The 26,701-nt window shown below is 43.7% G+C and overlaps 1 protein-coding gene across 11 annotated transcripts in view; it reads left to right on the forward strand.

Annotated features, from left to right (window-relative positions):
• Positions 1–26,701, forward strand: part of LOC134345510 (uncharacterized) — a 267,873-nt gene that overhangs the window by 95,005 nt on the left and 146,167 nt on the right. For all 11 annotated transcript variants that reach the window (XR_010017712.1, XM_063046270.1, XM_063046269.1 and 8 more), the window contains one exon: positions 22,914–22,957. Coding sequence is in view for 10 of the 11 variants with exons in the window: in XM_063046270.1 (XP_062902340.1) it covers positions 22,914–22,957 (44 nt within the window). In the remaining variant the exon portion in view is untranslated. The remainder of the gene's footprint in view (positions 1–22,913; positions 22,958–26,701) is intronic.

Here is a 26,701-nt window from a genome sequence, read left to right on the forward strand (position 1 = left end):
AGGAACGTTGTATGCAGGTGTTCTCTTGACTGGAAGTCAAGGCAGAGATTGCGGTCTTCTGGTTAGGAAGTTGAGCATCCAATTGCAGTGGGAGGTACAGAGGCCCAGATTCTGTAGCTTTTCGATCAGGACAGTAGGAATGATGGTGTTAAACACTGAGCTATAGTCAATAAATGGTGTCCCGACATGGGTATTTGTATTGTCCAGGTGATCCAAGGCTGCATGAAGATCTATTGAGATCGCATCTGCCATAGACCTATTGTGGCAATAGACAAATTGCATTGGGTCCAGGTCCTTACTGAGGCAGAAGTTGATTTTAGCAATGACCAACCTCTCAAAGCATTTTGTCACCATAGATGTGAGTGCTACTGGATGATATTCATTAAGGCAGCTCACACTGCTCTTCTTAGGCACTGGTATAATTGTTGTCATTGTGAAGCAGGTGGGAACTTCCAACTGTAGCAGTGAGAGATTGAAAATGTCTTTGAATACCCCACTAGTTGGTTAGTGCATTTTTCAGAGCCTTACCAGGTACTCCCATCAATGCTGGCTGCCGGTTCATTCTCCCTTTCAAAGTGAGCATAAAAGTGGCTGAGCTCATCAGGTAGTGAAGCATCACTACCATTCATGATGTAGGGTTTCACTTTGTAACAAGTTCTACAAGTATGTGGTGGCCAGTGCGATCATGTTTGCTGTTGTATGCTGGGGCAGCAGGCTGAGGGTAGCAGACACCAACAGAATCAACAAACTCATTCGTAAGGCCAGTGATGTTGTGGGGATGGAACTGGACTCTCTGACGGTGGTGTCTAAAAAGAGGATGCTGTCCAAATTGCATGCCATCTTGGACAATGTCTCCCATCCACTACATAATGTACTGGTTGGGCACAGGAGTACATTCAGCCAGAGACTCATTCCACCGAGATGCAACACAGAGCGTCATAGGAAGTCATTTCTGCCTGTGGCCATCAAACTTTACAACTCCTCCCTTGGAGGGTCAGACACCCTGAGCCAATAGGCTGGTCCTGGACTTATTTCCAGGCATAATTTACATATTACTATTTAATTATTTATGGTTTTATTACTATTTAATTATTTACGGTGCAACTGTAACGAAAATCAATTTCCCCCGGGATCAATGAAGTATGACTATGACTATCTCCATGGACAGACAGCCTCCGGTACTTGGCCTGGATTTAAAGACTTGCAGACATTAGGTCTCCAACCTCCAGGCTTTGGCCCTACACACAGACATCAGATGACCTCCAGACAATCGACGTAGAGACTTTGATCTTCGGGCCCCTACTTCCAGAACTCGCCAAATTTACTTTCTGAGTTGTGGACTCCTACTTCTGAACTCGCCAAGATCTGGAATTTGACTCTGGCTTTGCCCTTTGGGCTTTGCTGACTTCCGGGTATTGATCTAAGGACTCTTGGATCACGATTTGACCTTTGGACTTATAGACTTGCACAGACCTCTGACCCCAATGACATTCATGACCCCCGCCTTTATGGAGGGAGGATGCTGCAAGGTGATAGGTGGAAAAATAAAAGTCTGAAAACCCTAAGAAACAATTCCTCTTTGGAGAGGAGTATGGACCATGGGAGAAAGGGAAGGAGGGGGGACTTGTGGGAGGTGATGAGAGGGTGAAGAGAAGAGAAAGGGGTAAGGAGCGAGCTAGAAAGAGGAATATAAAAAGAGAAGTTGGGGAGGTGCTGAAATTACCAGAGTTAGACAAATTGATGTCATGCCATCAGGTTGGCAGCAATCCAGACAGAAAATGAGGTGGTGTAAGAGTGGAAAAGTCACCAAGTCCCAATGGCTTGTACCCAAGCATTTTAAATGAAGCAGTTGTAGAGATGGTGGATCCATTTGTTGAAGTTCTTCAAACCTCACCAAGTTCTGGGAAAGTACTAGTAATTTGAAAACTCCAAATATGATTTAATTGCTCAAGAAGAGAGGAAGACAAAAAGTGGATAACTATAAACCTGTTAGTTTCATATCTGCAGCAAAAATAATTGTTGGAGAAATTCAGCAAGTGAAACAGCTTCTGTAGGGAAAAGCATTGTAAATGTTCAAAACCCTGCATCAAGATAGAGTGGACAGGGAAGTTGGTCAGTACTAAGAGGAGTGGGGGAGGGTTAAGGCCGGGGCTGGTAGTGATAGGTGGAGTAAGGAGGGGTGCAGAAAACACCTAGTAGAGTAGGGTTATATTCGGGAGGTAGAGATAGGTGGGTGATAGTTGGGAAAAGAAAGCAAGTGGAGGTAGGTCAGAGGCAGGCTGCATTAATATAGAAACAAATCTGCTTGACCTGCTGAGTTCTTCGAGCTGTTTGTTTTTTGCTCCTAGTTCCAGCATTTGGAGTCTCCTGAAGCAACATTTTAACATCTGCTTACTGACAAGATGTTGGAGGTTATAGTCAAGGATAAAGTAGCTAGTCATTTAAAGAAGCTTAATGTGGATAATAAGTCAACGTAAATTTATGCAAGAAATTTGCAAGAGTTCTATGAGATGTAAGAAGAAGATGTGATTGGAGGAACCTGAAGCCATAGTGCATCTGGGTTTTCAAAAGGCATTTGCAAAGTGCCGCATAATAAGCTTGGTGCACAAGATGGGACCTCAAGTATTAGGCATGTGTGTCGACCTGGACTGAAGGTTAGTTATTGCACAGAAGACATTGAAATGTCCTTTTCAGGCTAGAAGGATAAGTTCTTGCTGAAATATCCTAATGTTTATCAATCATATCCCAAATTTCCTTCATGTTCATGCATCTGTCTAAAAATGCATACACTGTCTAAAAGCTCTTAAAGTCCACTCAGCAGCAGCCTGTTTCCACTATACCCCTGGTAACCTATTTCAGGGACCTACTACACTCTGCATTTATATATTAAAAAAACATGGCTCTAACACTGTCTTTAAACTCCCCCCTCCCAACTTTAAAACATGTCTACTGGTGGAAATAATTCAGAAGATGTATAGCTCTACTGGTGTTTCACTCTTTTACCGTGGCAAAAGGATTCATTCCATCTACCCTATTTATGCTTCTCATAACTTTAAGGATCTTCCATCAGCCTCCGACACTTCAGAGAGAACAACCTAAGTGGCAGTCTTGGGGGATTTCCCCTCTCCCGCAGAGTCACATCTGCCAGAAGTGCATGCTGCTGGGCGATCTGGAAGACCATGTAAGGAACCTGGAGCAGCAGCTGGATGACCTTCGACTCATAAGGGAGAATGAGGCAGTCATAGATGAGAGCTACAGGGAGGTAGTCACACCTAGGCTGCCGGAAGCAGGTCGTTGGGTGACAGTCAGAGGGGGGAAACCGAAGGTGAGTAGACAGGTAGTGCAGAGCACCCCTGTAGCCATTCAATAGACAATAGACAATAGGTGCAGAAGTAGACCATTCGGCCCTTTGAGCTAGCACCGCCATTCTGAGATCATGGCTGATCATCTACTATCAATACCCGGTTCCTGCCTTGTCCCCATAACCCTTGATTCCCCTATCCTTAAGATACCTATCTAGCTCCTTCTTGAAAGCATCCAGAGAATTAGCCTCCACTGCCTTCTGAGGCAGCGCGTTCCACACCTCCACAACTCTCTGGGAGAAGTAGTTCCTCTTCAACTCTGTTCCAAATGACCTACCCCTTATTCTTAAACCATGCCCTGAATAATAAGTATACCGTCCTGGATACAGTTGGCGGGGATGACCGACCGGGGTGAGCCAAGGTGGCAGGTCCTCCGGCACTGAGTCTGACCCTGTGGTGCAGAAGGGTGGGACGGAGAAGAGGAGAGCTGTCGTCTTTGGGGAGCAGACGGGAGATTTTGTGGACTTGAGAAGGACGCCCACATGGTTTGTTGCCTCCTGGGTGCCAGGGTCTGGGATGTCTCTGACCGGGTGCATGACATCCTGGTATGAGAGGGAAAGCAACCAGAGGTCATGATACTTCTTGGTACCAACGATATAGGCAGGAAGAGGGACGAGGTCCTGAAGCGTGAGTTTCGGGAACTAGGCAGAAGGCTGAAGAACGGGACCTCAAGGGTGGCGTTCTCAGGATTGCTGCCAGTGCTACATGATACTGATGGTAAGAATTGGAGGAGATGCCAGTTGAATGCGTGGCTGAGGAGTTGATGCAGGGGGCAGGGTTTTAGATTTTTGGATCATTGGGATCTCTTCTGGGGAAGGTGGGACCTGTACAGATTGGAGGGTTGCACCTGAACTCAAGGGGGAGCAATATCCTTGCAGGTAGGTTTGCTAGTATGATTCGGGAGGGTTTAAACTAATTTGCAAGGGGGATGCGACCCAGAGTGATAGAGCAGTGCAAGAAGTGCATGGAGTAAAGCCAGATCTAACATAAAGAGGCTTTGAGGAAAGAGAAACAGAATAAAGGGTGTAAAGGTAGAAAGGCAGAAGGGCTAAAGTGTGTGTACTTCAATGCAAGAAGCATCAGGAACAAAAGTGATGAACTGAGAGCTTGGATACATACATGAAATTGTGATGTAGTGGCCATTACAGAGACTTGGCTGGCACCAGGGCAGGAATGGATTCTCAATATTCCTGGATTTCAGTGCTTTAAAAGGGATAGAGGTGGGGGCGGGGAGGGGAGGAAGGGTGGCATTACTGGTCAGGGATACTATTACAGCTACAGAAAGGGTGGGTAATGTAGCAGGATCCTCTTTTGAGTCAGTTTGGGTGGAAGTCAGGAACAGGAAGGGAGCAGTTACTGTATTGGAGGTATTCTATTGGCCCCCTGGTAGCAGCAGAGATACAGAGGAGCAGGTTGGGAGGCAGATTTTGGAAAGGTGCAAAAATAACAGGGTTGTTATCATGGGTGACTTTAACTTCCCCGATATTGATTGGCACCTGATTAGTTCCAATGGTTTAGATGGGGCAGAATTTGTTAAGTGTGTCCAGGACAGATTCCTGTCACAGTATGTTGAAGGCCGACTAGGGGGAATGCCATACTAGATCTAGTATTAGGTAACGACTGGGTCAGGTCACAGATCTCTCAGTAGGTGAGCATCTGGGGGACAGTGGCCACCACTCCCTGGCTTTTAGCATTATCATGGAAAAGGACAGAATCAGAGAGGACAGGAAAATTATTAATTGGGGAATGGCAAATTATGAGCCTATAAGGCTAGAACTTGCGGGTGTGAATTGGGATGATGTTTTTGCAGGGAAATGTACTATGGACATATGGTCGATGTTTAGGGATCTCTTGCAGGATGTTCGGGATAAATTTGTCCCCGTAAAGAAGATAAAGAAGGGTAGGGTGAAGGAACCATGGGTGACAAGTGAGGTGGAAAATCTAGTCAGGTGGAAGAAGGCAGCATACATGAGGTTTAGGAAGCAAAGATCAGATGGGTCTATTGAGGAATATAGGGTAGCAAGAAAGGAGCTTAAGAAGGGGCTGAGGAGAGCAAGAAGGGAGCATGAGAAGGCCTTGGCGAGTAGGGTAAAGGAAAACCCCAAAGCATTCTTCAATTATGTGCAGAACAAAAGGATGACAGGAGTAAAGGTAGGACCGGTTAGAGATAAAGGTGGAAAGATGTGCCTGGAGGCTCTGGAAGTGAGCACGGTCCTCAATGAATACTTCTCTTTGGTATTCACCAATGAGAGGGAACTTGATGACGGTGAGGACAATATGAGTGAGGTTGATGTTCTGGAGCTTGTTGATATTAAGGGAGAGGAAGTGTTGGAGTTGTTAAAATACATTAGGACGGATAAGTCCCTGGGGCCTGATGGAATATTCCCCAGGCTACTCCACGAGGCCAGGGAAGAGATTGCTGAGCCTCTGGCAAGGATCTTTATGTCCTCGTTGTCCACTGGAGGATTGGCGGGAGGCGAATGTTGTCCCTTTGTTCAAAAAAGGTAGTGGGGATAGTCTGGGTAATTATAGACCAGTGAGCCTTACGTCTGTGGTGGGAAAGCTGTAGGAAAAGATTCTTAAAGTTAGGATCTATGGGCATTTAGAGAATCATGGTCTGATCAGGGACAGTCAGAATGGCTTTGTGAACGACAGATCATGTCTAACAAGCCTGATAGAGTTCTTTGAGGAGGTGACCAGGCATATAGATGAGGGTAGTGCAGTGGGTGTGATCTATATGGATTTTAGTAAGGCATTTAACAAGGTTCCACATGGTAGGCTTATTCAGAAAGTCAGAAGGCATGGGATCCAGGGAAGTTTGGCCAGGTGGATTCAGAATTGGCTTGCCTGCAGAAAACAGAGGGTCATGGTGGAGGGAGTACATTCGGATTGGAGGGTTGTGACTAGTGGTGTCCCACAAGGATCAGTACTGGGATCTCTACTTTTCGTGATTTTTATTAACGACCTGGATGTGGGGGTAGAAGGGTGGATTGGCATGTTTGCAGGTGACACAAAGGTTGGTGGTGTTGTAGATAGTGTAGAGGATTGTCGAAGATTGCAGAGAGACATTGATAGGATGTAGAAGTGGGCTGAGAAGTGGCAGATGGAGTTCAACCCGGAGAAGTGTGAGGTGGTACACTTTGGAAGAACAAACTCCAAGGCAGAGTACAAAGTAAATGGCGGGATACTTGGTAGTGTGGAGGAGCAGAGGGATCTGGGGTACATGTCCACAGATCCCTGAAAGTTGCCTCACAGGTAGATAGGGTAGTCAAGAAAGCTTATGGGGTGTTAGCTTTCAGAAGTCGAGGGATAGAGTTTAAGAGTCACAGGGTAATAATGCAGCTCTATAAAACTCTGGTTAGGCCACACTTGGAGTACTGTGTCCAGTTCTGGTCACCTCACTATAGAAAGGATTTGGAAGCATTGGAAAGGGTACGGAGGAGATTTACCAGGATGCTGCCTGGTTTAGAGAGTATGGATTATGATCAGAGAATAAGGGAGCTGGGGCTTTACTGTTTGGAGAGAAGGATGAGTGGAGACATGATAGAGGTATACAAGTTATAAAAAGGAATAGAGTGGACAGCCAGCGCCTCTTTCCCAGGGCACCACTGCTCAGTACAAGAGGACATGGCTTTTGGGTAAGGGATGGGAAGTTCAAGGGGGATATTAGAGGAAGGTTTTTCACTCAGAGAGTGGTTGGTGCGTGGAATGCACTGCCTGAGTCAGTGGTGGAGGCAGATACACTAGTGAAATTTAAGAGACTGCTAGACAGGTATATGGAGGAATTTAAGGTGGGGGATTATTTGGGAGGGAGGGTTTAAGGGTCAGCACAACATTGTGGGCCAAAGAACCTGTACTGTGCTGTACTATTCTATGTTCTATGTAGTTGAACCTTTCCTTGTAACTCATACCTTCTAATCCAGACAACATCCATGTAAACCTCCTCTGAACACTCTTCACAGTCTCCATAACCGGAACTGCATGCAGTATTCCAAGTGCGGTCTGACTAAAGCTTCATATAGCTGCAGCATGTCTTCCTTAACCTTTATGCTCAACACTAAACAATGAAGGCAAGCATGCTATAGGCCTGTTTCCCACCTTGCCCACTTGCATAGCCAGTTTCAGTGAGCTATGGACCTGGACCATGAAACCCCTCTGTACTTCAATATTATGAAGGGGTCTCTCATTAACTGTATATTTTCTCCTTTCATTAGGCCTCCCAAAGTGCAACACATCACAAATTAATTTATTTATAGATACAGTGTGGAACAGGCCCTTCTAGCTCAATGTGCTGCAAGCCACCTGTTTATCCCGAGCCTAATCACAGGACAGTTTACAATGACCAGTTAACCAACAACTTGGTACATCTTTGGACTGTGGGAGGAAACCAAGCACCCAGAGGAAACCCATGCACCAATGGGAAGGACATACAAACTCTTCACAGACAGTGGTGGCATTGAACTCTAAATTTCAGAGCTGTAATTGTGTAGTGCTAACCACTACGCCTGCTTGAGCACTTTCCTGCTATCTTTATATTCCACAAGGGCCCAGTCTGATTTTAGCTTCCTAAACCTTACATGTGCTTCCTTATTCTTCCCGAATAAAATTAGGACCACTCAGGTCATCCAAGGTCCCTCTATTCTTGTCTGTACTCAATACGGTAACATTCTGATCCTGATCTCTGATCAGCTGGTCTTTAAACAACTCCCACATGTTAGAAGTGGACTTGTCTGACAGCATCTGCTCCCAATTAATACCCCTTGGCTCCTTTCTCATCCTGTCATTTTTCTTTTCCCATTTTAGTACCTTCCTGTAAGGTCAGATTTTATCCTTACCCATAACTATCTTAAAACATAGTGAGTTGTGTTCTCTCTTTCCAAAAAGTTCACCTTCTATCAGGTCTGTCATCTGGCCTGTGTCATTTCCCATAACTAGGTCCAGAATGTTTTCTCCTCTGACTAGACTCCACATGGTGTTCAAAGACCCCCCTTGGATGCACTGAAGAAATACTGCTGTATCTATGCCTCTTGTATTAAAGATGTTTCAATCAATACCAGAGAAGTGAAAGGTCCCCATCATGACAGCCCTGCTGTTTCTGTACCTTTCCATAGTCAATCTAAATATATGTTCTTCCACCTCCTAGTGGCCAGTTGGGGTGGGGAGGGGGTGTTGTAAAATCCCATCAGTGTAATATAGAGAAATCTAGGTGTTCTTGGGTTTTCTGGCAAATGTAGAAAATGATAAAGAAAGCAAATAGCACATTGGCCTTTACTGCAAGAGGTCTGAAGTTTACAATTGGAGAAGGATTGTTATGTGGTGAGGTTAAATCTGCTGTTCTGTGTAATTCTTACTCCCCTTATTAAGACCATAAGACATAGGAGTAGAATTAGGTCATTTGGCCCATCGAGTCTGTTCCAGCATTCAATCATGGCTGATCCTTTTTTCCCCTCCTCAGCCCCACTCCCCAGCCTTCTCCCCATAACCTGTGTCCAATCTAGAACCTATCAAGGTCTGCCTTAAATACACCCAATGATCTGGTCTCCACAGCTGTCTATGGTGATAAATTCCACAAATTAACCACCCTCTGGCTGCAGAAATTTCTCCGTATCTCTGTTTTAAATGGACGCCCCTCTATCCAGAGGCTGTGCCCTCTTGTCCTAGACTCCCCAACCATGGGAAACATTCTTTCCGCATCTACTCTAGGCTTTTCAACATTTGAAATGTTTCAAAGAGATTCCCTCTCATCCTTCTAAATTCCAGCAAGTACAGACCCAGAGTGATCCTTGTATGATAACCCTTTCATTCCAGGAATCATCCTTGTGAACCTCCTCTGAATCCCCTCCAATGCCAACATATCTTTTCTTAGATGAGGAGCCCAAAACTGTTCACAAAACTCGAGGTGAGGCCTCACCAATACCTTATAAAACCTTGACCCTGCCTTGTGCAGCTGGGTCCTGGACTTCCTGTCAGATCACCGACAGGTGGTAAGAGTGGGCTCCCTCACCTCCACCCCTCAGACTCTCAACACAGGAGCCCCTCAGGGCTGTGTACTAAGTCCCCTCCTTTACTCCCTGTATACCCATAACTGTCACCACCCACAGCTGTAATCTGCTAATTAAATTTGCCCACAACACTACATTGATTGGTCTAATCTCAAACAATAACGAGGTGGCCTACAGTGAAGAAGTCATCTCTCTGACACAGTCATGTCAAAAAAACAACCTCTCCCTCAATGTCACAAAAACAAGGAGCTGGTTGTGGATTACAGGAGGAATGGAGACAAGCTAACCCCTATTGATATCAATGGATCAAGGGTTGAAAGGGTAAACAGCTTTAAGTTCCTTGGCATCCACATCACCAAGGACCTTACGTGGTTAGTATATACCAGCTGTGTAGTGAAAAAGGCACAATAGCGCCTCCTTCACCTCAGATGGTTGAGGCAGTTTGGTAAGGGCCCCCAAATCTTAAGAACTTTCTACAGGGGCATAACTGAGAGCATCCTGACTGGCTGTCCCGCTGCCTGGTATGGGAACTGTACCTCCCTTAATCACAGGATTCTGCAGAAAGTGGTGCGGACAGCCCAGCACATCTGTAGTTGTGAATATCCCATGGTTCAGGACACTTACGAAGACAGGTGTGAAAAAAGGGCCCGAAGGATCATTGGGTACCTGAGTCACCCCAACCACAATCTGTTCCAGCTGATACCAGCCAGTAGAGGCAGTACATCAGCCAGTAGAACATGAAAGGTTTAAAAAGGCAAGGAATCTTCAACGGTTTTTGATTTGGAGCAATAGCTGATTTTCAGAGCCAAGGCAGTTTTTACCACTTGGGGTAAAAGAGAGGCAGGACTGCGCAGGCGTGTGACGTCAGCCAGTAGAGCACGAAAAGTTTAAAAAGAAGACCACCATATCCAGCAGGCAGTGTTTGGAGTGGACAGCGGAGTGAGAGGCAGCAGAGTGATAGGGCTTTGGCTCAATGGGCTTAGGCGGTAACGGGACGAGGCAAGGTAGGTTTACCCGTGTTATTTGCAGAAAGGAGGAAGTATGTGTGTGAGGCCAGTTTTCTGTGCTTGGGTTCAGATGTGGGAGGTTCTGGAGTCTCCCAGCCTCCTGGATGGCCATATCTGCACCAGGTGCGTGGAGCTGCAGCTCCTAAGGGAGCAAGTTAGGGAACTGGAGATGCAGCTCGATGACCTTTGCCTGGTCAGGGAGAGTGAGGAGGTGATAGGAAAGAGTTATAGGCAGGTGGTCACACCAGGGCCACGGGAGACAGACAAGTGGGTCACAGTCAGGAGGAAGAAGAGAAAGAGTCAGGTGCTAGAGAGAACTCCTGTGGCTGTACCCCTTGACAATAAGTACTCCTGTTTTAGTACTGTTTGGGGGGACAGCCTAGCTGGGGGAAGCGACAGTGGCCGTGCCTCTGGCACAGAGACTGGCCCCGTGGCTCAGAAGGGTAGGGAAGGTAAGAGGAAGGCATTAGTGATAGGGGACTCTATAGTTAGGGGGTCAGACAGGCGATTCTGTGGACGCAGGAAAGAAACTCGGATGGTAGTTTAACTCCCAGGTGCCAGGGTCCAGGATGTTTCAGATCACGTCCAAGATATCCTGCAGTGGGAGGGAGCACAGCCGAAGGTCGTGGTACGTATTGGCACCAATGACATAGATAGGAAAAGAGGAGAGGTCCTGAAAAAAGAGTACAGGGAGTTAGGAAGGAAGTTGAGAAGCAGGACCGCAAAGGTAGTAATCTCGGGATTACTGCCTGTGCCATGCGACTGTGAGAATAGGAATAGAATGAGGTGCAGGATAAAAGCGTGGCTGAGGGATTGGAGCAGGGGGCAGGAATTCAGATTTCTGGATCATTGGGACCTCTTTTGGGGCAGGTGTAACCTGCACAAAAAGGATGGGTTGCACTTGAATCCCAGTGGGACCAATATCCTGGCAGGGAAGTTTGCTAAGGCTGCTGGGGAGAGTTTAAACTAGAATTGTGGCAGGGTGGGAACCGAACTGAAGAGACTGGGGAAGAGGAGGCTGGCTCACAAATAGAGAAAGCTTGTAGACAGTGCGAGAGGGAGGATAGGCAGGTGATAGAGAAGGGATGCACTCAGACCAAAGGTTTGAGATTTGTCTATTTTAACACAAGGAGTGTTGTGAACAAAGCGGATGAGCTTAGAGCATGGATCAGTACTTGGAGATATGATGTGGTGACCAGTACAGAGACTTGGATGGCTCGGGGACAGGAATGGTTACCTCAAGTGCCGGATTTTAGATGTTTCAGAAAGGACAGGGAGGGAGGCAAAAGAGGTGGGGGCGTGGCACTGTTGATCAGTGATAGTGTCACGGCTGCAGAAAAGGTGGACACCGTGGAGGATTGTTTACAGAGTCTCTGTGGGTGGAGGTTAGGAACAGGAAGGGGTCAATAACTTTACTGGGTGTTTTTTAATAGGCCGCCCAATAGTAACAGGGATATCGAGGAGCAGATAGGGAAACAGATCCTGGAAAGGTGTAATAATAACAGACTTGTCATGATGGGAGATTTTAATTTCCCAAATATCGATTGGCATCTCCCTAGAGATAGGGTGGAATTGTTAGGGTGCTCAGGAAGGTTTCTTGACACAATATATAGATAAGCCTACAAGAGGAGAGGCTGTACTTGATTTGGTATGGGGAAATGAACCTGGTCAGGTGTCAGATCTCTCAGTTGGAGAGCATTTTGGAGATAGTGATCATAATTCTACCTCCTTTACAATGGCATTGGAGAGTGATAGGAACAGACAAGTTAGAAAAGCGTTTAATTGGAGTAAGGGGAATTATGAGGCTATCAGGCAGGAAATTGGAAGCTTAAATTGGAAACAGATGTTCTCAGGCAAATGTTCAGGGGATATTTGTGTGGAGTTCTGCATTGGTACGTTCCAATGAAATAGGGAGGTTATGGTAAGGTACAGGAACTGTGGTGTACAAAGGCTGTAATAAATCTAGCGAAGAACAAAAGCTTACAAAAGGTTCAGAGAGCTAGGTAATGTTAGAGATCTAGAAGATTATAAGGGTAATAGGAAGGAGCTTAAGAAGGAAATTAGGAGAGCCAGAAGGGGCCATGAGAAGACCTTGGTGGGCAGGATTAAGGAAAACCCCAAGGCATTCTACAAGTATGTTACGAGCAAGAGGATAAGACGTGGAAGAATAGGACCTATCAAGTGACAGTGGGAAAGTATGTATGGAACGGGAGAAAATAGCAGAGGTACTTAATGAAAACTTTACTTTAGTATTCACTATGGAAAAGGATCTTGGTGATTGTAGTGATGACTTGCAGCAGAATGAAAAGCTAGAGCATGTAGATATTCAAAAAGAGGATGTGCTGGACCGTTTGGAAAGCATCAAGTTGGATAGATCTCTGGGACCGGATGAGATGTACCCCAGGCTACTGTGGGAGGCGAGAAAGGAGATTCCTGAGCCTCTGGCGATGATCTTTGCATCATCAATGGGGACGGGAGAGGTTCCGGAGGATTGGAGGGTGCGGCAGTTGTTCCTTTATTCAAGAAAGGGAGTAGAGATAGCCCAGGAAATTATAGACCAGTGAGTCTTACCTCACTAATTTGATGGAGAAGATCCTGAGAGGCAGGATTTATGAACATTTGGAGAGGTATAATATGATTAGGAATAGTCAGCATGGCTTTGTCAAGGGCAGGTTGTGCCTTACAAGCCTGGTTGAATTTTTTGAGGATGTGACTGGACACATTGATGAAGTAAGAGCAGTAAATGTAGTGTATATGGTTTTCAGCAAGGCATTTGATAAGGTACCCCATGCACGGCTTATTGAGAAAGTAAGGAGGCATGGGATCCAAGGGGACATTGCTTTGTGGATCCAGAACTGGCTTGCCCACAGAAGGCAAAGAGTGGTTGTAGAAGGGTCATATTCTGCATGGAGGTCGGTCACCAGTGGAGTGCCTCAGGGATCTGTTCTGGGACCCTTACTCTTCGTGATTTTTATAAATGACCTGGATGAAGAAGTGAAGGGATGGGTTAGTAAGTTTCTGATGACTCAAAGGTTGGAAATATTGTGGATAGTGTGCATGGCTGTCAGAGGTTACAGCGGGACATTAATAGGATGCAAAACTGGGCTGAGAAGTGGCAGATGGAGTTCAACCCATATCAGTGTGAAGTGGTTCATTTTGGTAGGTCAAATGTGATGGCAGAATATAGTATTAATGGTCAGACTTTTGGCAGCGTGGAGGATCAGAAGGATCTTGGGGTCCGAGTACATAGGGCGCTCAAAGCAGCTACGCAGGTTGATTCTGTGGTTAAAAAGGCGTACAGTGTATTGGCCTTCATCAATCGTGGAATTGAATTTAGGAGCCGAGAGGTAATGTGGCAGATCTATAGGACCTTGGTCAGAACGGGCTTGGAGTACTGTGCTCAGTTCTGGTCGCCTCACTACAGAAAGGATGTGGAAGCCATAGAAAGGGTGCAGAAGAGATTTACGTAGACGTTGCCTGGATTGGGGAGCTTGCCTTACGAGAATAGGTTGAGTGAACTCGGCCTTTTTTCCTTGGAGCAACGGAGGATAAGAGGTGACCTGATAGAGGTGTATAAGATGATGAGAGGCATTGATAATGCGGATAGTCAGAGGCTTTTTCCCCAGGGCTAAAATGGCTGCCACAAGAGGACACAGGTTTAAGGTGCTGGGGAGTAGGTACAGAGGAGATGTCAGGGCTAAGTTTTTTACACAGAGAGTGGTGAGTGCGTGCTGTGGGCTGCCAGCAACGGTGGAGGTGAATACAATAGGGTCTTTCAAGAGACTTTTGGATAGATACATGGAGCTTAGAAAAAGAGGGCTATAGATAAGCCTAGTAATTTCTAAGGTGGGGACATGTTCGGCACAACTTTGTGGGCCGAAGGGCCTGTATTGTGCTGTAGGTTTTCTATGTTTCTATGACCAACAGGCTCTGGGACAGCTCCTTCCTCCAGGTCATCAGACTGATTAACTGTTGCTGATTTGAGTGTATTTCTATGTTACATTGACTGTTCTATTTATTATAAATTATTATAAATTACTATGTTTGCACACTTAGAGGCGTAATGTAAAAATTTTTACACGTTTGTGAAGGTTGTGAGGAATAAAGTCAATTCAGTTCGATTCATATTCTCCTAATCTGTTTTATGTCCTTCTACAGCCTACCTGTTTCCTCAACAGCTCCTGCCTCTCCACTAATCTTTGTATCAACTGCAAACTTGGCAACAAAGCTGCCTATTCCATCATCTAAATCATTGATATGCAGCATGAAAAGAAGCAGTCTCAACACTGACCCCTGTGGAGCACCACTAGTCACTGGTAGCCAACCATAAAGGACCTTTTTATTTTCACTCTCTGCCTCCTACCCATCAGCCAATGCTCTAATCATGTTAGTAACTTTCCTGTAATATGGTGGGCTCTTAACCTGTTAAGCAGCCTGACGTGTGGCACCTTGTCAGAGACCTTCTGAAAGTCCAAATATACATCATCTAATGCATCCCCTTTATCTATCCTATTTGTAATCTCCTCAAACAATTCCAACAGGTTTGTCAGGCAAGATTTTCACTTAAGGAAACCATGCTGACTTTGTCTTATCTTGTCCTGTGTCACCAAGTACTCCATAATCTCATCCTTAACAATTGACCCCAACATCCTCCCACGGGATTCAGACTAACTGGTCTATAATTTCTTTTCTGCTGCCTTCCTCCTTTCTTAAAGAGTGGAGTAACATTTACAATTTTCCAATCCTCTGGCACCATGCCAGAGTCCAATAATTTTTGAAAGATCATTGCTAATACCTCCACAATCTCTACCGCTACCTTTTTCAGAACCCTAGGGTGCAGTTTATCTGATCCGGGTGACTTCTGTACTCTTAGGTCTTTAAAGAAAGTATTTACTGATATTAGAGATAGTTAATAATAATTCACTAAGCTAATTCCTGGGGCGAAAGGTGTGGCCAGTCATCAGCCACTGGAGAAAATAATTTTAAAGAATGAATTTTCATATCAGGGTGCCACCCATGAGGCTGCATAACATAATAAAGCCCATGGTATTACAGGAAAGATACTACAAAGATAGAGAATGGCTGATTGACAGGAGGCAAAGAGTGATTGCCTGTTAGTGACTAGTGGTGCTCTCCAGGAGTCTGTATTGGGACCACTTCTTTTTACTTTTTATATAAATTATTTGGATGGCAGAATTAATGACTGTGGGCAACATTAAGGTGGGTGAAGGAGCAGGGAGGCTGCAGAGGGACTTGGACAGATAAGGATAATGGGCAGAGAAGTGGCAGATGGAATTAAGTGTTAGGAAGTTTTGGTAGAAGAAATAAAAGCTTAGACTATTTTCTAAATGGGGAGAAAATTCAAAAATCAGAGGAGCAAAGGGACTTGGGAGTCATTATGCGGGACTCCGTAAAGGTTAACATACAGGTTGAGTTGGTAGTAAGAAAGTCAAATGCAATGTTGGCATTCATTTCAAGATGGCTAGAATATAAAAGCAAGGATGTAATGATGAGACTTTATAAGGCACTGGTGATGCCCCACTTGGAGTATTGTGAGCAGTTTTGAGCCCTTTCTGTAAGAAAGGATGTGCTAACATTGGAGAGGGTTCAGAGGAAGTTCATGAGAATGATTCCAGAAATGAAAGGCTTATCATATGTGATGTGATTAATGGCTCTGGGCCTCTACTCGCTGGAGTTTAGAAGAATGAAGGGGGGAGTTCATTGGAACCTCTGGAATGTTGAAAGGCCTAGACAGAGTGGATGTGGAGGATGTTTCCTAGGATTGGCAAGTCTGAGATCAGAGGACACAGCCTAAGAATAGAGAGATTTATAATATAGATGATAATTTTTTGGCCTGAGGATGGTGAATCTGTGGAATTCGTTGCCACAGGTGGCTGTGGAGGCCAGGTCTTTGGGTGTATTTAAGGTGGAAGTTAATAGGTTGATATGTCAGTGTGTGAAAGGTTATGGGGAGAGGGCTGGAGAATGGGATAGAGAGGGAAATGGATCGCATGATGAATTGGCGGAGCAGACACGAGGGGGCAAATGGCCTAATTAAGCTCCTATGTGTTATGGTCGTACTGAAACCAACCTCTATGTACTTTGCACTGCCTCAGGAAGCCAGTCAACATCATCAAAGACTTCTTCCACTCTTATCTCACCCTTTCTATCAGAGTGAGATACTTGAAAACATGCACCATCAGGCTCAAGGACAGTTATTCAAGAGTCAGATAATGATGAACTCTTAATATCTCAGTATATCTCATTGTGTCCCTTCCACCTAATTAGTGTATCTACACTGCACTTTCTCTGTAACGATATCTGTGTTACGATATTCTACATTTTTCCTTTGTAAACCTCAATGTACTTATTGTTTCAGCATGATCTGTATGACTGGCATGGAAAACAAAGCTTTTCACTGTATCGTCACATATACCAATGACCAGGAAAGATCCCTGGGGCCAAGCCACATATAGAGGAATTGCAAATGAACAAACTTTGTTCCAAAATTGTGGTGGGATTGCTATTTAAATCTGAGCCACATAGAAACAATTTGATCTAGACAAAGTTAGACAGTAGTAGAAAAGGCATAGATTTAGTGTAAAGAGTAAAAAGCATAAAGAAAATAACATCCTCATCTTTATTATTATGTGCCATGTTGTATGATGTGGGTTATCATGGACTTCCATCTGTCTATGAGCATGATTGCACTTGGCAAATTTTTGCACAGAAGTAGTTTGCATTGTCTTCCGGTTATTGTCTTTGCAAGACCCCATCCAGTATCAATACTCTTCAGAGTTTGCCTGTCTGTAATTAGTAGTAGCATAACACAGGACTTGTGATATGCACCAGCCTCTCATACAACCACCCACTACTTGCTCGAATGGCTTTATGTGACCCTGATCGGGGGCTAAACAGGTGCTACACCTTGCCCAAGCGTAGCCTGCAGGCTAGTGGAGAGAAGGAATGCCTTACACCTCCTTTGGTAAAATTGTTCATCAATGATTTTGATGATGGAATTGATGGCTTTGTGGCTAAGTTTACGGATGATACGAAGACAGGTAGAGGAGTAGATAGTGTTGAGGAAGCAGGGAGGCAAAAAGACAGACGTTAGGAGAATGGGAAAAGAAGTGGCAGATGGAATACAGTGTTAGTAAGTGTACGGTCATGCATTTTGATGGAAGGAATAAAAATGTAGGCTATTTCTAAATGGGAATAAAATTCAAAAATCTGAAGTACAAAGGAACTTGGAATCCTCATAGAGGATTCCCTAAAGGTTAACTTGCAGGTTGAGTCAATGGTGAGGAAGCCAAATGCAATATTAGCATTCATTTCAAAAGGACTGGAATATAGAAGCAAGGATGTAATGCTGAGGATTTATGATACTGGTGAGGCCTCACTTGGAATATTTTGAGCAGGTTTGGGTCCCTTAGCTGAGAAGGGATGCACTGAGAGTGTTCAAATGAGGTTCACGGAAATGATTCCAGAAATAAAAGGCTTATGAGGAGGGCTCAATGGCTCTGAGCCTTTACTAACTAGAAGGTAGAAAAATGGAGGGGGATCTCATCAAAACCTATCAAATGTTGAAAGGCCTAGAATGTAGTGGATGTGGAGAGGATGTTCCTAGGACCAGAGGGCACAACCTCAGAATAGAAGGACATTCATTTAGAATGGAGATGAGCAGGAGAGGGTTCAGAGAAGATTCACATGAATGATTCCAGGAATGAAAGGGTTACTATATGAGGAATGTCTGGCAGCTGTTAGGCTGTATTCCCTGGAGTTCAGGAGAATGAGGGGGGGGTCTCATAGATTAGATATGGCAAAGTTATTTCCCATGGTAGGGGATTCTAGGACAAGAGGGCACGACTCCAGGATTGAAGGACATCCATTTAGAACTGAGATACGGAGAAATTACTTTAGATAGAGGGTGGTAAATCTGTGGAAATTCTTGCCACAAGCGGCTGTGGAGGCCGGGTCATTGGGTGTATTTAGGGCAGAGATAGCTAGGTCCTTGATAATTCATGGTATGAAAGGTTACAGGAAGGAGGCAGGAGAATGAGGTTGAGAGGGAAATGGATCAGTTATGATCAAAGGCAAACCAGATTTGATGCGCCAAATGGCCTAATTCTGCTACTGTGTCATATGTGGCCACGGGGGAATGTACAGCGCAAGATTCACAAAGACAGCACCCAACGATCAGGATTGAACCAGGGCATCTTTGGTGAAAAAATATGAACATATTATTTGCCCTCTTAATGCCTTGTGGAATCGCATTATAACATTCTTATGTACAAGGTCATCACCAACATTTTTCCACCTCTGATTGTGTTTAAAAAAAACTCAGTTTTTTCCCTGCCTACTGGGTATTACTTAATAAGTTTGCAGTCAGCACAAAAGCTGCTCCAGTGATACCATAGAAACCATAGAAACTACAGCACAGGAACAGGCCTTTTGGCCCTTCTTGGCTGTGCCGAACCATTTTCTGCCTAGTCCCACTGACCTGCACACGGACCATATCCCTCCATACACCTCCCATCCATGTATCTGTCCAATTTATTCTTAAATGTTAAAAAAGAACCTGCATTTACCACCTCGTCTGGCAGCTCATTCCATACTCCCACCACTCTCTGTGTGAAGAAGCCCCCCCTAATGTTCCCTTTAAACTTTTCCCCCCTCACCCTTAACCCATGTCCTCTGGTTTTTTTCTCCCCTTGCCTCAGTGGAAGAAGCCTGCTTGCATTCACTCTATCTATACCCATCATAATTTTATATACCTCTATCAAATCTCCCCTCATTCTTCTACGCTCCAGGGAATAAAGTCCTAACCTATTTAACCTTTCTCTGTAACTGAGTTTCTCAAGTCCCGGCAACATCCTTGTAAACCTTCTCTGCACTCTTTCAACCTTATTTATATCCTTCCTGTAATTTGGTGACCAAAACTGAACACAATACTCCAGATTACTCCTCACCAATGCCTTATACAACCTCATCATAACATTCCAGCTCTTATACTCAATACTTCGATTAATAAAGGCCAATGTACCAAAAGCTCTCTTTACGACCCTATCTACCTGTGACGCCACTTTTAGGGAATTTTTTATCTGTATTCCCAGATCCCTCTGTTCCACTGCACTCCTCAGTGCCTTACCATTAACCCTGTATGTTCTATGTTGGTTTGTCCTTCCAACGTGCAATACCTCACACTTGTCAGTATTAAACTCCATCTGCCATTTTTCAGCCCATTTTTCCAGCTGGTCCAAGTCCCTCTGCAGGCTCTGAAAACCTTCCTCACTGTCTACTACACCTCCAATCTTTGTATCATCAGTAAACTTGCTGATCCAATTTACCACATTATCATCCAGATCATTGATATAGATGACAAATAACAATGGACCCAGCACTGATCCCTGTGGCACACCACTAGTCATAGGCCTCCACTCAGAGAAGCAATTCTCTACCACCACTCTCTGGCTTCTTCCATCGAGCCAATGTCTAATCCAATTTACCACCTCTCCATGTATACCTAGCGACTGAATTTTCCCAACTAACCTCCCATGCGGGACCTTGTCAAAGGCCTTACTGAAGTCCATGTAGACAATATCCACTGCCTTCCCTTCATCCACTTTCCTGGTAACCTCCTCGAAAAACTCCAACAGATTGGTCAAACATGACCTACGTAGCAATTAAAGCTCTATAAGGATACAGCAGTACATAAATGGAAAGTTGGGCAGAGCAATGGCAGAAGGAATGCAATCCAGACATGTACAAGGTAGTACATTTTGGGAAGTCAAATTCTGGTGTGACATGCAGAGTAAAAGGCAGGGATCTTAGTAGTGTTAATATATAGAAAAACCTTGTTGTGCAAGTTCTTAGCTCCCTGATAGGGTAGTTAAAACAGCATTTGGTATGAGAGCTTCATAGGCCAATACAAGTGTCCCCCATTTTTTGAACGTTCGCTGTACGAAACCTCACTGTTACGAAAGACCTACAATAGTTCCCTGTTTTTGCTTTCAGAAGGTGTTTTCACTGTTAGGAAGAAAAAGCAGCGCGCGATAAAAAAATCAGGGCACGAAAAAATCAGCGCGTGATAAAAGGCAGCGCGCACCCCAAGCAGCCGCTCTCCCCAGGAACTGCATTCTAGCCAGCATTGCTTAAACACATGCCTGTGAGCAGCCGTTTGCAAGATGAGTTCTATGGTATCGGAAAAGCCTAAAAGAGCTCGTAAGGGTGTTACACTTAGCGTAAAACTTGAGATAATTAAGCATTTCGATCGTGGTGAACAAAGCAAGGACAAAGTGAGTTTGGCTTGTGGAAGCTGACGAACATGATGTTGAAGAGGTTTTGGCATCCCATAACCAAGAACTGATAGATGAAGAGCTGATGCAATTGGAAGAAGAAAGGATAACAATAGAAACCGAATGCAATAGCGAACTGAACGTGAAGCAACTGTGTGAGATTTTCACTGCAATGATAAAGTACGACTTTAATTTTGAAAGGGTAAGAAGGTTTAGGGGATATTTGCAAGATGGTTTGAGTCTGTACAAAGAACTGTATGATGGAAAAATGCACGAGGCTCAGCAGTCAAGGAAGCCTTCCACATCAGCCACAGCAGACAACGAACCTCGACCTTCGACATCGAGGCGGGCAGTCATAGGAGAAGATGAGCTGCCTGCCCTAATGGAAACAGACGACGAGATGACACCCCAGTGTCCCACCACCCCATCACCCAGGCCGCGGACAGATACCGATTCGCGGAAATGCCGCGGTAGCCGGGAGGCACACAGTACATCTTTAAGAAAAAGCCGAAATATACATGCTAATTAATTAGGTGCCGCCCGACACATAATTGTCGGCCCAGATCAGAGATGACGCAATCGGAAATTGGCACTGATCAGGGCCGACAATTACGTGCCGGGCGGCACCTAATTAATTAGCATGTTTATTTCAGCTTTTTTCTCGAAGATGTGCTGTGTGCCGCCCGGCTACCGCTGGGCCCCTGCGTGCTTCGTGGCAATGTATCAGTTGGCAGCCTGGAGAGTGGGGGCCACTGCATCACCTAACCTGCGACAACTCAGTCTAACACGCCATCATCAGTGTGCTCGGCGCTGAACCAATTCCGGTAAGTGATACTACACTGTACATACATTATTTCTACTTTATATCGGCTGTGTATTTTTACGTGTTATTTGGTATGATTCAGCAGCTTCATAGCTTAAAGGTTACTGGAGAGCGCTTGCACTGTGTTTTTGCCGATGGCGCTTGCGTGAGATTTTCTGCCGACAGCGCTTGCATGAGATTTTCACTACGGAGAACAGTGCGGTAATGATTATGGAAAAGTATTTCTACTTTATATAGGCTGTGTATTTATCATATCATTCCTGCTTTTACTATATGTTAGTGTTATTTTAGGTTTTATGTGTTATTTGGCATGATTTGGTAGGTTATTTTTGGGTCTGCGAACGCTCACAAAATTTTCCCATATAAATAAATGGTAATTGCTTCTTCGCTTTACGACATTTCGGCTTACGAACCGTTTCATAGGAACGCTGTACCTTCGGATGGTGGGGGAAACCTGTATATTGAGTATAAGAGTTGGGATGTCATGTTTCAGCTGTACAAAACATTGTTTAGACTGACACATACAAAATGATGGAGGAACTCAGCAGATCAGGCAGCATCTGTGGAAATGAATAAACAGTCAACATTTCAGGCCAAGACCCTTCATCAGTACTGGAAAGGAAGGGGAAAGATGCTGGAATAAGAAAGTCGGGGGAGGGAAAGAGGACACGCTAGAAGCTGATAGGAGTTTCGTCCTATCTGTGTTTCTCATAGTTATGTAAACATCTGTGGGGTCACTCCTTGGTCTCCATCACTCAGAGAAAACAAGCCCAGCCCATCCAATCTCCCATTACTACAGTCCCAACACAGGAAATGGTTGAGGTGTATATTAACTATATTTAAAAAGTATTTCAATGGATAGGAAAGACTGGAAGTGCCTTGTTAATTTTGCAATTGATACATCACAATCCTGAAATAATGGTAACTACAATAAAACCAATTTTTAATCAAGTAGCAGTGAAAAATCTGTGTTATGTAATCATTGCTTTAGGAACTTTACTGAGGAGTCACAAACCAATTCAAATTGAAGTGATTAATTCTCCGGCATTTACGATTTCTATTTTAATTTTTCAAAACTTTGTTTGGATTTGTTAATTGGAAAGCATTCTACATAAGTCCTCCGTAGCTATTGTGTGTGCCAAGTTATCCTGGTTGGCTCCTCAATGCATAATAAAAATTGAAAGGTTTTGTTACAGAGTTGCAACAAATTACTAAGTAGTTTGTGCTTGGTTTCAAAAGCACATTTTTGTGATTTGCTCTTTTGAAAAATTTGATATTATCATTAGCTTATATCTGGATCTTGCTTGTTTTAAAAAGTTACATCACTCGAATAAGTTTTCCTCCATTCTTGCTCATTTTTTGCTCTTCATTTTGTTTTGGTTTATTTAGCTTTGTTAACATCCTAATTTCACTTTTTATTGCAGTTTGGCTGGAAAAAAAATGAATTTGACCTGTTGGCTGCTGGAAGGTAAAACTTTGTGTTTCATCTCAGACTTTTGTGCTTCTGTTCCATTTTCTTGTGAACATACACTTACCACCCACCTCTACAGTTCAAAGGATATTATTGCTTTTTAAAAATAATTATACTTTGTTCTTTTTTCATTGAACTAACTTGCTTATTTGAATTTTTAGTGTAAGAGGATTTTGGTGAATGGATTAGGGATTTTTTTCAGAAGTTATAATTAATGAAAACTTATTATGCAGGCTTTTACCCTCTTAAATACTGATTAAGGTATAAGTAATTTAAAATTTTTTGCCAGATAGTGTGAAATTTAAATATATACTTCCTGAGTTTAGATAAATGGTTTCTCACAAATATATTTGTAAAGACATAAACACTATAGCTTGCAGGAGTGTGGGTGCTACATTTCAACAAAATTGTACCCTGTTCAGATAATAATATTCTTGCATTTATAAGCCAGTCAGTTACTTAATCAAAGCATACAACCCATTGACATAAGTTAAAAATACTATAACAACTTCTACAATGCCTTTTTTCTATAATATCATTTGCTATGCTTTTTCAACCAAATTATGGGAAACTGAACTGAGTAATAGGTTTTGACTTGAACATTTGGGAGTCAATATTAAACTTATCTCAACCCCACTCCACCCCCACCTAGTTCTTCCTTCTTCCAACCATGGGCTGAAAGTGTTTGATGCTGTAGGCTCTAAAAACTAAACATCAAGGAATACTTCCTTAGCTTATTCAGGACCTGCTGCCATTTCTCTCTCCACCTCCCCCTCCCTTACATTCTCTCGAGATCTCTCTTAATCAACTGCTACCAACTGATGTCTCAAAATATCAGTACTATCTTCTGTCTTATCTCTTACTTGTGGCTTTTCCTGTCAATGCGGTTCGGTGCCAGTGGGAAAAAGGTGTTTATGTTCACCAAATTCTGAGGCCAGTCTGAGAGCATCCTTCAGCACGGTGAGCCCTTGGAAAGTACCCAGTGCAGGTGGGGTACCTGGCTGAGTATTAAACACCTTTGCTGATCAACAGGCTGGAGTGTTCACCAATCTCTTCAAACTGTTGTTTCAACAGTCTGAGCTACCCACCTGCTTCAAGCAGGCTTCAATTATACCAGTGCCTAAGAAGAACATGGTAACCTGCCTCAGTGACTATCATCCAGTAGCACTTACATCCATAGCGATGAAGAGTTTTGAGAGATTGGTGATGAAACATATTAACTCTTGCCTGAGAAGTGACTTGGATTTGCACCAATTTGTCTTTTGGAGCAACAGGTCCACAGTAGATGCTATCTCATTGGCTCTTCCCTCAACCATAGAAATCATAGAAACTACAGCACAGAAACAGGCCTTTTGACCCTTCTTGGCTGTGCCGAACCATTTTCTGCCTAGTCCCACTGACCTGCACACGGACCATATCCCTCCATACACCTCCCTGGAACTTATGGACATCAAAGATGCATATATCAGGATGCTTTTCATTGACTACAGCTCAGCATTCAACACTATCATCCCCTCAAAACTAATCAATAAGTTTCAAGACCTTGGCTTCAATACCTCCTTGTGCAATTGGATCCTCGATTCTATCACTTGCCGACACCAATCAGTTTGGATTGGCAACATCTCTACAACTTCAATACCCCATTCTGTTCGCTTTATACTCATGACTGTGAGGCTAAGTACAACTCTGATGGTGATATTTGAGTTTGTTGATGACACCATGTTTGTTGGCTGAAGCAAAGGTGGTGACGAATTAACAGATAGGAGGCAGACTGAAAATCTGGCCATGACAACAATGGCAGCAAAACCAAGGAGCTGATTTCTGGCATCAAGGAGGAGGAAACCAGAGATCCATGAGCCAGTCCACATTGGGGAATCGGATGAAGATGGTTAGCAACTTTCCGCCATTGCCTGTAAGGAATTTGTACATTCTCCATGTGGCTGCGTGGGTTTACTCCAGGTACTCCGGTTTCCTCCCACAGTCCAAGGACCTACTGGTTAATTGGTCATTGTAAAGTGTCCTGTGATTAGCCTGGGGTTCAATCTGTGCAATGTGGCTAGAAGGTCCAGAAGGGCCTATTCCATGCTTTATCCCAATAAATAAATTCTTCAGTGTAATCATTTCAGAGAATCTATCCTCTGCCCAGCACGTAAACGCCATTACAAGGAAAGCACAGCAGTGTCTCAACTTTCTTAGAAGAGTACAAAGATTCAGTATGTCATCTAAAACTTTGACAAACTTCTGTAGATGTGCAGAGGAGACTATACTGACTGGTTGCATAACCCTTGGTAAGGAAACACCAATGCCCTCGAACAGATAAACCTACAAAAAGTAGTAGATATAGCCCAGTCTATCAAGAGTAAAGCAGCACATTTACATGGAGTGCAATCCATCATCAAGATCCAGGCCCACGTTCTCTTCTCACTGCTGCCATCAGAAAGGAAGTTTAAAAGCCTCAGGACCTACACCACCAGTTTCAGGAACAGTTATTATCCCACAATCATCAAACTGTTAAAGCAGAGGGGATAACTTCACTCGCCCATCACTGAATTGTTTCCACCACCTTTGGACTCACTATAAACTCTGCAACTCATTTTCATGATATTTATTGCTTATTTATTATTATTATTTTGTTTTTCTTGCTTTGTATTTGCACAGTTTGTTATCTTTTGCAGATTAGTTGTTGCCTGTTCTATAGGAGCAGTCTTTTGTTGAATCTATTGTGTTCCTTGTATTTACTGTGATTACCTGTAAGAAAATGAATCTCAGGGTTTTATATGGTGATGTATATACATTGTTTGATGATAAATTTACTTTGAACTTTGAAATTCCAAAAGTGCTGGTTTTCCCCACCAGCTCAAGGCCGCTCTCCGTTCAAAAATACAATACCTGTAAGAAGTATTCACTCCTTTCGAAGTTTTCACACTTAACTGTTTTACAATATTGAATCACAGTGGATTTAATTTGACTTTTTTGACACTAATCTACAGAAAAAGATCAACAGTGGCTTTTTCTTTGCTACTCCCTCATAAAGCTGCTCCAGAGTTGTCACAGGTCTCTTGGTGGAGTCCCTCACTAGTCTCTCTCTTACAAAGTCACTCAGATTTTGAGGATGGCCCGCTCTATGCAGATTTACAACTGTGCCATATTCTTTCCTTTTCTTGATGATTGACTTAACAAGGGATATTCAGTGACTTGGAAATTTTCTTGTATCCATCTCCTGACTTGTGTTTTTTAATAACCGTTTCGTGGAGTTGCTTGGAGTGTTCTTTTGTCTTCATGGTGTAGTTTTTGCCAGGATACTGACTCACCAACAGTTGGACCTTCCAGATACAGGTATATTTTTACTCTAATCAATTGAAACACCTTGACTGCACACAGGTGATCTCCATTTAACTAATTACGTGACTTCTAAAACCAATTGGCTGCATCAGTGACGATTTGGTGTGTCATATTAAAGGGGGTGAATACTTATGCAATCGATTATAAGTGTTTAATATTTGTAATTAATTTAGATCACTTTGTAGAGATCTGTTTTCACTTTGACATGAAAGAGTCTTTTTCTGTTGATTACATAGAAACATAGAAAACCTACAGCACAATACAGGCCCTTCGGCTCACAAAGCTGTGCCAAACATGTCCTTACCTGAGAAATTATTTAGGGTTACCCGTAGCCCTTTATTTTTCTGAGCTCCATATACCTGTCCAGGAGTCTCTTAAAAGACCCTATTGTATCTGCCT

The sequence above is a fragment of the Mobula hypostoma genome, chromosome 4 (genome assembly GCF_963921235.1).
Source record: "Mobula hypostoma chromosome 4, sMobHyp1.1, whole genome shotgun sequence".
In the NCBI taxonomy this organism is placed as follows: Eukaryota; Metazoa; Chordata; class Chondrichthyes; order Myliobatiformes; family Myliobatidae; genus Mobula; species Mobula hypostoma.